The 12,074-nt window shown below is 38.6% G+C and overlaps 1 protein-coding gene and 1 long non-coding RNA gene across 2 annotated transcripts; both read left to right on the forward strand.

Moving 5' to 3' along the window:
- Positions 1 to 1,753: 1,753 nt before the first annotated feature.
- Positions 1,754 to 9,328, forward strand: LOC144663913 (uncharacterized). The gene is made up of 5 exons (XM_078524995.1): positions 1,754 to 1,908; positions 4,113 to 4,765; positions 5,852 to 6,110; positions 6,576 to 6,767; positions 7,764 to 9,328. Exons 1-5 carry the CDS (start codon positions 1,863 to 1,865, stop codon positions 7,940 to 7,942), a joined length of 1,329 nt encoding a protein of 442 aa, XP_078381121.1. The 5' UTR covers positions 1,754 to 1,862; the 3' UTR covers positions 7,943 to 9,328.
- Positions 9,329 to 9,827: 499 nt separating this feature from the next.
- LOC144662957 (uncharacterized) lies at positions 9,828 to 10,285 on the forward strand. Its single transcript, XR_013572564.1, has 2 exons — positions 9,828 to 9,990; positions 10,022 to 10,285. It is a non-coding gene; the product is annotated as an uncharacterized LOC144662957 (long non-coding RNA).
- The last annotated feature ends 1,789 nt before the right edge of the window (positions 10,286 to 12,074 follow it).

A 12,074-nucleotide genomic window follows, 5' to 3' on the forward strand; every position in this document is an offset into this window, starting at 1 on the left:
TTTCGGCTCTGTCTCACGCCCCACCTTCTTCACGCACCTCTTTAATACCTCGGAAAGAAAACAACTTCTTCACAAGCCTCGCTTGTGGGGTGGGGGCAGAGGGCGGGAACCCGGAAGTAAAGGGGACGAAAACTCTACGGGAGGCGAGAGAAGAAAGGGTGGGGAGTTTTATTCCCAAGGTGGCGGAAAACCGGGAGAAATTGAGGACAAAATTCGCAAGATTCTGTAATATTTTACAATAGAAATATCACAAAGAGGCGGGGACGGCGGTGGGAACCACAAAGGAAGGAGCGGGACCGGGAGTAAAAGGTACGAAAAGCGTATAAAATGGAAACGTTTACATGTAACAGCACTGAACAAACCTTGCCCTACAAGACTTCCCATGACTTCTCACTTTTCCTTACTAGCAATCAATCTATAGCAATCAACCGACCCGAGACGGACTTTCGAGTGATTGTGTATAAGGCAATCGTTGACAAGGGAGGAAAAGGACAGAGGCCCTGGGAACGAGGTTGCCCCAAGAAATGGGATGAAGGTTTAGCAAAGCCGTAACTGATTATGAGTTTTGAATCTCTATTTTCATTATACAGTTTTCAGTAAAAGTTGTGATCCAGGTCACCCTCACTCTTTAGGGTAAAAATTTAAAACATTGTTTCCCTAAATCTTTTCCCGTTTGCACGTACTCACAACATCTGTTGTGGAAGCAAAATTTGTTCCGAATAACAAAAAAACGTTTCTGTTTTTTGCTCAGATAAATTTTGTTTCCGTGACCGGCAGCACCCGCCACGCGAAGCTAACAGTTTTAAAGGGACATGGTCAGCATTGTCACGATGTTTAAAGTCATTTTTCTGATATTACTTCCAACCTCAAAATAATAGTTGTGTAATGTAGGAAAACAACAAAAGAGTAATCAAAACCCGAAAATAACCATGGATGGTTTCGTCTGACGAAGATTAAGACGGATTACGACTGACAAACTTGAAAAAACTTGCCAGTTTTTTTCAAAATTAGTTGTCCGTGACTGAGCTCCTTTAAGAAACAATATTTCTGCAACAATGGGAGGGGGTCTTGGATTTGTCAAATAAGACTGGAGGATCCGGGGACAAATGACCAAAAGAATTTTTTTTCTAGCAAATAAATTAAAAACAAAAAAAGTTAACATAAGTTTGTTGAGTTTATATATAATTAGGTGGGAGCACACAAAAAAAAAAGTGAATACGGCATAATGCCGAGGGCTTTTAAGTTTAGTCTGACAAACATTTTATATGTTTTTATATCCATTTCCACATTCTGTATTAGATGTTACGGTGCATCCTACTTGCAAAGGGGCCTCGGGAGGTTTTTGGATGCTCCCCTCTCTGCTCTTTGTTTCTAGTCTGTAATTTCTTATGTGGAGTGCCTTATTGTTACTACATTTCTGTGGGTGTTTAAAACCGCGAAAATTAAGTCCTGCGAAAACAAGTAACAATAAGGTAATTTCTTCTGGCCGGGAGGGTCCTATAAAAGGGGGATTATAGCCCCGGGGATATAAATACCATTTCCCGGTCTAATTAATGCCCAAATTCCAGTCCATTTTTTTGTTTGTGCCTTCCAGTCCCAGTAACCCAAATCCCATTTTTCCAGTGAAAAAAGGCAAAATCCAGTTCCCATTTTATCCCTGTAATAAAGCGTCTTTTGGGTTTATGCCTGTGCTTGCGCTTACACGTTCCCGCCCCCGCCGAGCCGAATTGCACTATGGGTAGAGGTCTCGTGTTTGTCATGTGACTTGTCTTTTACATCACAGTTTTTCCGGGAACTTCAGTCCTTTCGCAACGGCATCGTGCTTCAAGTCTCAAAGGCTGCAAGAAACTGAAAATTTCAAGATGCTGAAGCTTTTTGTGATCCTGGTTTGCTTGAGTGTTGCTTTTGGTGAGTATTTTTCGTCTGACACTATTGTTATGGGTATTTCTTCATTATATTTTAGATCAGTCGAAGTTTGTGCAGTGCTAAGCATACTGATCAAAAGCGCCTTTTGATCGACCTTGTGTTGGACAGAATTGGTGTTATAACTAAAAGAAGCCAAAATTCACCTTTAGATCGCTGCTTTTTCGTTTCAAACTCTTTCGATTGATGTTCGTAGTCGATATTGCTTCATCTTGTTCTATACGTGACTCTACTGTCATAGTAAGCTTATGCAAATTCTGCAAGTTTCATTGTTTGCGCCAAAATTTCGCAGTCTGTTGATTGTGGCAGCCATCAAACATGAAGGTAAAGTTGTACTTTTGTACATTCTCTTTGCCCCCTTGCCTTCCTCTCTGCCTTCCGTGGATTCTCAAACACAACGTTGAAGGATCAAAGAGCCATACTGCAAAGTCGTATTGAATTACAGAATTGCCTGAAACGTGGGAAACCATAATTTCCGCTTCTCTGAGTCATTTGGATAACTTGTGACCATTGTGCGCCTTGCTTGTTAAAGAATTTTAGCTCGTCGAATCGTTTGTTTATAAACACATTAAAATCGGGTGTTAAAAACTTATATGCTTCATCATTTTCATTGCAAGATTGTTCTTTATCACGCTACATGCAAGCTTGCATGAATTGAGGTTCATTTTGGATACAGTTCATTAAATCGAAACAAGGAAATTCTGTGAATCTGCTAATTTCCTGTCGTTAAATATAGTAGGATGAACAGGGCTGTATACACAGTATTTCTTGATTACTTTCTCGACTGTATTGTTTAATTAGGCTAAGTGCTCGGTGCATATAGGGTTGAAGTTTCAATACCTTACCATGTTCACAAACAATTCCTGCAAAAAAAAAGGGAATTACTTGTAGCTAAACCAATCCCTTTTGGAAGTATATAGACCTAAAACCTAAAAGTTAGTAAGATTTTCATTTTAGCCATATTTCTTATTTAGTACTTAGGTTTCTGCTTAGGCCATGCAATGCTTACAGTCTGTGAACAACTAGCAGTACCAAGTAGTAAACAGGAACTTCATCAGGAACTTAATTATGCATAAATTTTCTTTTATTCTATCCGTCATGCATGAATGACAGTCGGGGACTGAACAAGACTTGTAAAACTGTATGAAGTACAGTCAACTCCCGTCTTGCGGACACCTTGCTATAATGGACACCCTGTTAGTATAGACAGGAGTTGAAGTCCCGGCAAATGAGAATAACTAAAAATAATTCACGCTACTACAGACTTTCACTATTGTGGACACCAAATTGTGGTCCCAAAGGTGTCCGTTATAGTGAGAGTTAACTGTATAATTTTTGCGAATTATGTTGTCTAGTTTGGCAAGTTTTTAAAGAAATTTGTATCTGTCACAAATGCAAATTGAGGTTTTGAACAGTTTTCTATAAGTCAAACCATCAAGTTACCCTCAATCTTCTTTTTGGATTCTAATAATCCCTGCTAAAATCTGCTTTTTCTTTGTGGTCATAAACCACATAAAAGACCTTTTTATTTGGGTGGCAGTTTTCAGTTTTCATTCATTAAGATGTCAGAGATGAGACCAGAACTTCTACACTGGTGACAGCATTACTGCCATCCACGAAGTGTCTCTGACTGTTAAATTTTGTTTTGTACATTTTTTTCAACATAATAAACTGCTAATGATGAGTTATCAGAGGTGCTACATTGATCAACTAGGTAAAACATTGTCAATGTGGGTAATAATATTGTGGCCTTGGCTTAAATTTCATGTGTAGTCTTCTTACATCAAATGCAATAATTGTTTTGTGTTTTTGCTTTAATAAGTTAATGAAGTGTTAATTTGAATGTTATTTGTCTTTTCGTCTGTTGTTATGTCTGTGGCAATTTATAATTTTATTTTATAAAAGAGTATTGTGTTGGATGGGATGCTAGTCCACTGCAGTTTTCCCCCAGCAATTTGTGCCCTGACAATTTGCCAGTACCCAATACACCAGGTCCAGTAAAGACACCCGGCTGAGAGAGTGAAGTGTCTTGCTGACATATTGACCCTCGTTAACACTTGAACCCAAAAGTCTCGATTTGAAGTCCAATATGCCAACCATTAGGCCACTGTGCCTTCCTTGGTTTAGTAGCTTAGAAGTCCAGACAGTCGTTAACTAATAATGTTTCTTTCTTGCTGTTTTGTCTGAAGGTGTTGGATATGGTGCTGATGCGACGACAGCTGCGCCGACAACCAAAAATGCAACAACGACAGCGGCACCAACAACCAAAAATGCAACAACGACAGCTAAACCGACCACCACTGCTAAACCAACAACCAAAAATGCAACCACAACAGCTAAACCGACCACCACTGCTAAACCAACAACCAAAAATGCAACCACGACAGCTAAACCAACCACCACTGCTAAACCAACAACCAAAAATGCAACCACGACAGCTAAACCGACCACCACTGCTAAACCAACAACCAAAAATGCAACCACGACAGCTAAACCGACCACCACTGCTAAACCAACAACCAAAAATGCAACCACGACAGCTAAACCGACCACCACTGCTAAACCAACAACCAAAAATGCAACCACGACAGCTAAACCGACAACCAAAAGTAATGGAACAACGACAGCCAAGCCAACAACCAATGGGACAACCACGGCTAAGCCGACAACAACTCCCATACCAACAACGACTCCAAAACCAACTTTACCTCCACCTCATGGAAACTTCAGTCTGATGGACAACAAGACAAAGAAGTACTGTTTGCTAGCTGAGTTTGCAGTTACTTTCACCGTTGATTATGTGAAGATAGCCTACAAGGATAAGAATTCAACAATAACCAAGGTGTGCAAAAAATTCACTGAAAGATTTCAGTTTGAGAACCAATAATTAGAGATAAACAGCTAAAATTCCACTTAGGTTATTTGAATAGATGGTAGGTAGGTAAAACTTTCTTTATGCAGGGTGGCCCATTCAGCACAGTGGCTGGTCTCCAGAGGGACCCTGCTAAATACAATTTCTAAGAAGATGAAAAGTAATATATCAAACAAAAAGAGGCATGTTTTATCAGTTATTAAAGAAAGAAATTGAAATGATGCAAAACTTCCTGATTTTGTGTGGTGTAACTTCTGAACAAATCCTTTCACAAAACTAGAAACAAAAAACCCTGCACATTTGATCAGTATATCAAAACCATGATATAATGCTAAACTTAAAAGATCTGTTGTTCATACAGTGTGATCATCTGGTCCGTAACGTGAGAGAAGCTCTAGAAAGAACTGTTGTTGTTGTTGGTGACTACACCAGCAACAGTCCTTTCAGAACTACCTTAAGTAAGTCAGATGTAAATCAAATGACTATTAACAGATTGAGGATATTACCTTGTGTTGTCAGGAACTAAGCACAATATGCACTCTCCCTTCACTCATTATTAAGTTTGTGAGTCTTCTTGATCAGTTCTACAACTTCTTATATTTGTGTTTGACACTGGTATCTCTCTAGCCTGCAGTTCCCTTTTAGGCTATAGAGCCTTGCAGTTTTTGTTTTGGTTTTCAGGCCACCCAGCCATAATTTTCTTTGTGTACCGTGGTATTTTTGAGCATAATTCCCCTGCATTAGAGGGGGGAATCAAGGATGTAGCTAAGAGCGGGCTGCTGGCTAATTTCAAGAGCTTATGACCAGCTGAAATTTTGCAAGAAAACAAAAGACTTCGGATAATTTTAACTTTAAAGACCAGAAAAGTTGGCTGGGCTTTTTAACGAGCCAGGTTAGTTTTTTTTTTTCTTAGCTACATCCCTGGGGAATACGAATAAGGCTTATTGGTATAAGTGTACTGGCTGGATCCACTAGCCCCAGTGGTGCCTGTTTAGCAAGGCAGCTGTTGTATTAAGCCATCTTAACTAATTTTCTTTGTTAAATCTTGCCTTTTAGAAAGAAAAAGTCACCATTTACATAAACAGAACAAATGAACATGATGTTAACATTGGTGGCGACTGTGGGTTAAATAAGAAAACTGCAGCACTGTCACTCACTTGGCCAAAGAAAGAACGCTATTACATGCTGACGATAGAATTTGCCAAGGTGGCCAAAGCATTGGAAGCAAGTGATAATACCAGTACCTCATGGAAAGGCAAAATGATTTCTTTACATGTCACCCTAAAAGGAAATGAGGACTTTCCAAATGCTACAGGTAGAACTTAGTCATAAGACGTGCTGTTTTTGTTGTTTTGTTTTTAAAGGAGAAGTTCATTCCAAAATGGCACTTTTTTCTTCACGCCAACAAAAAGGTAATTCCAAGATATGTTAAGCACCCAAATTTCATTTTCCAAAGAGTACTCGAACCCTATGAAATCCTTGTCTGACGTAGTCTGAAAATTGAGAATACTCTTTGGAAGCTAAAATTTTGGTGAATAACTTATCTTTGTATTACCTTTTCGTTGGTGTGAAGAAAAAAAGTGCCATTTTGGAATGAACTTCCCCTTAAAAGATGTGGATGGCGTCGACTGATTGTAAAGGGAAAAAATAAACTTTGAAATGTCATGTTCATGGTAAAGCACAAGCAACAAAATCCAAGTGTAGAAAAAAAGCATCTATAATCATTCGTTTTATGCTGTTTTATAAATGTATCTAACTGATTTATTTACTTGCACCACAGAGGCGTCGATTACAAGTGTATACAATGGCTCAGCAGGTCCCTCAGGACAATTGGGTGGCTACTATTCCTGCAAATCTAAATCAGAAGTGACGTTCGAGACAGGTGTCCCGAATTACAATGTTGATGCAGATTTTCAGGATTTGAAGTTTGAACCTTTTGTTGCCAAAAACACCAGTGATGACTTTGGAAAGGGTGAGTATTGATGATGATTATTACCCTGCTCCCCTTCCCCCTTCCCCCTTCCCCCTTCCCCCTTCCCCCTTCCCCCTTCCCCATCACCCCTCCTACTTCTTTCATTGATCGACTGGTGTACATGTAGACATGCTAATGGTTCAAACTGCTCATCGTAAACTGGCAATTCAAAGCTAGTTTTAGGGCTTCAGCCCCGACAAGCTGACTAAGTAAGCTATTGCTTGCTGCCGTCAGAGGCAGTGTACTGTCTAATGGCTAGTTTGTTGGACTTCAGGTCTGGTAGGATCATTTTGCGTTGTTTCAGGGCGAGACACTACTTTCATGTGATCCAGGGGTGTAGCAATATCCTTCTGGCAGTATGGTCCATATGGCCTGTGTGATGAATTAACCTTCCATTTATTTATTTATTTATTTATTTATTTATTTATTTAAGGATTCGTACAAGTACAGGTGCTTAACAATAGGACATAAGTCCCCTACTTGGTTAAAACACCCACACCCAGCCCCCTAAAAAATATCCCGAAAAAACCCTTCCCTGACCCGACTAAACTACAAATCAAATAAATCTAAATAACACAAATACAATCTGAAATATACTAATCAACTTAACAAGTACAGACAGAGAAAATATTAACACGGCGACACTTAGGACAAATTAATTTAAACGAACGAAAATTGTCACCATCAAAAACATTTAAAAGTCTAGTAAAATAAAATGACTTAAGTTTACTTTTAAAAGAGCTTATAGCATCAAACTTTTGGCAGCACAGTTTCACACAATTGGCCAGTCTAAATGAAGAAATATCTGTATTTATTATACAACCTTGACACTTTGCACTCTTCCTGGTGATCAAGTCTTGCATGTTATGAAGTAGTGTTATTATTATTATTATTATTTTTTATCCTCGTTGTCTAAATTCTCAACATTGGCAATGGTTTCCCTTATGTGGTGTACAGTGTCTGATATGATATTAATGTAAACACATCTGATTCCAGATGCGAAACAGTGCTACCAGGATAACCCAACAGGCGCACCATCACCAACAAAATCATCAGACAACAACGACATTGTTCCGATAGCAGTGGGCTGTGCTCTGGCAGGGCTAGTGCTTATCGTGCTCATTGCTTATATCATTGGTCGGCGCAAGAGTCACCGTGGATACGAGAAGGTTTAGTGTGAAGATGAGGTGTACAAGTATTGCAACTGCTGATGATTACACAAATGCCTCAAGAAATGCCTGTTCAGGTTTTATATCTCAGTTTAGAGGCTATGTCGCCATGAGCTCAACGTCAAATTTCTCTTTATGACATGTCCTTTTTGCGGGGAGTTTGATGCTTCTCCCATATCTTTCTGCTAATTAATCAAGATTTATTCTTACATGTGCTGTCCGCTTAGCAAACATAATTGCAAGGGATTTTTTAAATAAGTACTGTACAGCCAATACAAGAAGGGGTCATTGATAGTGTCTCTCACATTTTAGTCGAAAATTCATGGAAAATTCACAGTTTCAGTTTGTTTCAACACTATTCGGATCACAATTTATTTTGTAAGCCTAGGATGGTCACCAGCTGGCAGAAAAGGTGCTACTCTCGCTGTTTTATAAAATGTCAGATTCACCTTTCACCACCTCTTCAAGACAAAGCAATAAGTAGTTACAGTGTAAAATAATTGAACCTGCAAATTTTGTTTTTGGCAGTGGAAGAATATGCTCCATGAGGACACAGCCTTTTAAACTTTTTTTGTGAAGGATAAATGTTCATCTGTTGCTGATATTTCCAAGAACGATTACTGTAGAGTTTACAGTTAGAAGTTAGCCTGCAGTAGACGCACCTGTTAGGATTTTTTGCTGGTTTCGCATGAGTAGCAAAGCTGTCAGTGAAGTTACCAGTTCCAAACCCAAACAGGGCTAGGTTGCTTGGTGTCTGTTAAATCATGTGATGAGCAACAGAATCTAATAACTTGATTTTGAGAACTTTCAATTTCCTTTTGATAGTCTTAGTTCTAAATAGTAGGTGCATCATTATGTCACGAGTGTGTGGGTTACTTTTTATTACTGCATGAACCCATCCTTACTTAATGTCGATATAGATGTTAGATGTTTTGGATTTAATTATATACCATAGCCCTTAGGATTATTTAGAGGGTAAAAATAAAAAGGTAACAGGTTTTCACAGATTCAAGTAGATTGTTAAGAGACATTATTTAAACTGACAAACCCGCATTACACCCCAGCGCATCTTTTTTGTTTTTTTGTTGTTGTTTTTTTTAATAATTCAAAGTCCACTTTTGGTAATTATTGTTATGCTATGCACAATACTATTATTAGTATTGTGCATAGCATATGGTTCTTACTGTGTTAAATATTCAGCATTTGCATTATTTGTGCTACCAGCAATGATATTTAACAGCTTAACAAAGTACTTTTGCAGATTTTAAAATTATGCTAACTGGGAAAAAAACAATAATTTGTTGGCCTTTTGGCCCATCAGTTGTAGTCTTGATGACGACAACTGTCTATGGTCAGTAAATAAAGATTTCAATAAAGGGCAAAGTTAATAACCAGGGAGCTCCGCTTTTAGGCTTGGCTAAATCAATTATTTTCATAATGATACCCAGGGTTGTCCATAGAAGCCAGCAACAAGCACATTTCCACCTTGGCTTTTGTCAAAACAAAAGTAGCTGCCTGTTCTAGCTTGAAAATACCAAATGTTAGTGTCGTAACCAGGTATATTTTTTCATCGTTGATCCCAAATTTTAGCTCAAAATTTTGATTCCTGATCCCCAAAATGTGGCAACATTTGATCCCTGATTCCATTCTGATCCCATCTGATTGGTCGATCTGGATCCCGTGACATGCCATGACTTGTGACCCAAGATCCCGGGTCCATGATCCCGATCCCAAGGCTGTGATCCCTGATCTCATATTCCTGGTTACGACCCTGAAATGTAAATGACTTTGTATTGTGTAGCTGTCCATTACATCTTGAGCCATACTAGAAACTCAGTGTACGTTTTACTCGGGACTTGTTTTGTGCACATGGGTTGTTAACTTGGAGTAACATTCTTCATGTGCGGTACTAACTTATCATCACTTGACTTTTGTGTGATTATTTTATATTCGGGGAAGTTTTTTGTTTTCTTATTGCTGATTGAAGTTAGTGATCAAAAAAATTTTGTTCTTTAGTTATTGTGAACTGTGTTTTAGAATGAGTTACAAGTAGTGTTTTGTTTTGACATTTTTAATCCTTTAAAGGTTCAAACAAGGTTTGCCTTCTAAAGTTGTTGGTTAAGGGTGTTGTATTTCCATAGATAGCCACTGATGGCAACCATAGTATCACCTAAACAATCCAACCTTAAGTTCCCTAAGTGAACATTTTTGTACGGACTGCGACAATAATTTTTCATATTAATACACTAATGGTAATTTAATAAAACAAAATAATAATTGTCGTTTGAGCTAATGATTTGCTTTGTAGACTTTTCGACGTTTTAAGACGAATAAAAAAAAAATTGAAAACATGTCCGTTAACAGTTTGATATATAACTTGTTACGTTTAGTTCCGTTGGGAATCAGTTGGGATTAAAGAGAGAAATCTAAGGATGTCTATCTGTGGGAAGGGACAACACTTCTGTGGCTGGGTGAAAAAAGTAAACAACAGATGTCAGCTTACAACAGGTTTCACCTCGTGTGTGTGTGTATTGTTTGTTATTGTTGTTGTTTTGAGGGGTGGGGTTACCCTGCAACAGTCAGTGTGTTGTGGGTTCATGTGTGATCTACCTATCAAGATCTTCTTTCCCGTTGTGTCCAAAGGTCCATCGTCGTCATTATTCCTTGTACCCAAAATAAGTTGTGAGGGAAACTTCCAATTAAACAGAGTTCAGTCCTAAGGGACTCCACTCCCCATTTTTTGACCTTCAGATTGGATTACGAGTTTGACAGTAAATACGACTTCAAACCTTGTGCTTATGCTTTCAAATATCACATTTTACACCAATCTCGTACCAACAGTTTCCTTTTCAGCTGGTCAGCAACTGCAAGGAGTGAGGGCTCTGGAAACATAACTACTGATTGAATTACAAAAGTCGTTCTTGTACTCGGTCTCATACTCGTACTCCGATATGAACGCTTCTACCTTATTGTGACTTATTTTCGCGGGACTTAATTTTCGCGAAGTTCGCGATTTTCAAAAAATCGCAAAATTAAAGACCCGCGTAAAAAGGTTCTCGCGAAAAATAACGACGCGAACTTTAATACCCTTCTATATAATTAGTAATAACTAATCAACGTTATGGTTACTTCCTAGTTATCTTGGTACGGTCGTCAAACAAGCTCTTCTTTGTTGCAAAGGAACATGTCAAACTGTTTTAAGTTTCCTTTTGTATAATATATGTTTTTTTTTTCAGTGTCATCGGCAACTGTTGCTGTGGAAAATTAAAATCAGTTTTGCCAATTTTAAGACTAACTGATTGTTAATGCAGACCAGTATTTTGACAATTTTCGCGAAATTTAGTTCCTTTCAACGTATGTTTTTGGCCAAATCGCGAAATTTAAGTCCCGCGAAATATGCCTGTTCCATTTTCGCGAAATTAAGTTCCCGCTAAAATAAGTAACAATAAGGTATTGTACCCATCACAGCAGGCTTTCCTTTTGAGCGAGGTTGATGGTGAATCCAGATCCATGCAAATTCTCGGATAAAAGCGCATAAGCCACACAAATACTCGTTGCAGACCTATTTCCTATGTTGTGACAACAGAGCTAAAAGAGAATTGTTACCCTTGAAAATTATTTCTTTCAAATTCAAACATGAATGAATAATTTTCAAATAGATAAAGAAACATCGCATGGTTTGAAATTGGTCTCCGCAGCCGTTCTTGGGATGTCACACAGGAGCGTTGCGTGACATTAAAAATGCAAGCGCAATGGATTTTCTTTCACCTTCCATGGGCCCTTGGTAAAACCCGTGACGGACAAAAACCCGTGACGGTCAAATTTGGAAAAACACGTGACGGCTATGTCCGTGATGGATCCGTGACATATCCGTGACGGATAGATTCTTACATATTATAGATACTTAAGATACAGGCTATAGATATAGACTAAAAGTTCAGTGACTCTTCCTGTTAAAGACTGTTAAGACTGTTATAGATACTTATTGCCCCCGCAGGGTTTTGGCCCAGAGGCCAAAACCCGAGGAGGCATCATTATGGTCCGCGCGTATATAGAGTATATATGGTATTACCAGACAAAATCTCGACTTGGCCAAAGTGCGACCGCAAGTAGTATCGGTAGGTGTGATAAAATGCCC

Source organism: Oculina patagonica, chromosome 8, assembly GCF_052425735.1.
Source record: "Oculina patagonica isolate OP01 chromosome 8, crgOcupat, whole genome shotgun sequence".
NCBI classification, from domain to species: Eukaryota; Metazoa; Cnidaria; class Anthozoa; order Scleractinia; family Oculinidae; genus Oculina; species Oculina patagonica.

What these genes read in the sequence shown, in the direction of transcription:
- LOC144663913 (XM_078524995.1), top strand. Translation starts at nt 1,863, where the DNA reads ATGCTGAAGCTTTTTGTGATCCTGGTTTGCTTGAGTGTTGCTTTTG. An exon ending in TTGCTTGAGTGTTGCTTTTG is followed by an intron (nt 1,909 to 4,112) that starts GTGAGTATTTTT and finishes TTTTGTCTGAAG; the next exon opens with GTGTTGGATATGGTGCTGAT. An exon ending in GGACTTTCCAAATGCTACAG is followed by an intron (nt 6,111 to 6,575) that starts GTAGAACTTAGT and finishes CTTGCACCACAG; the next exon opens with AGGCGTCGATTACAAGTGTA.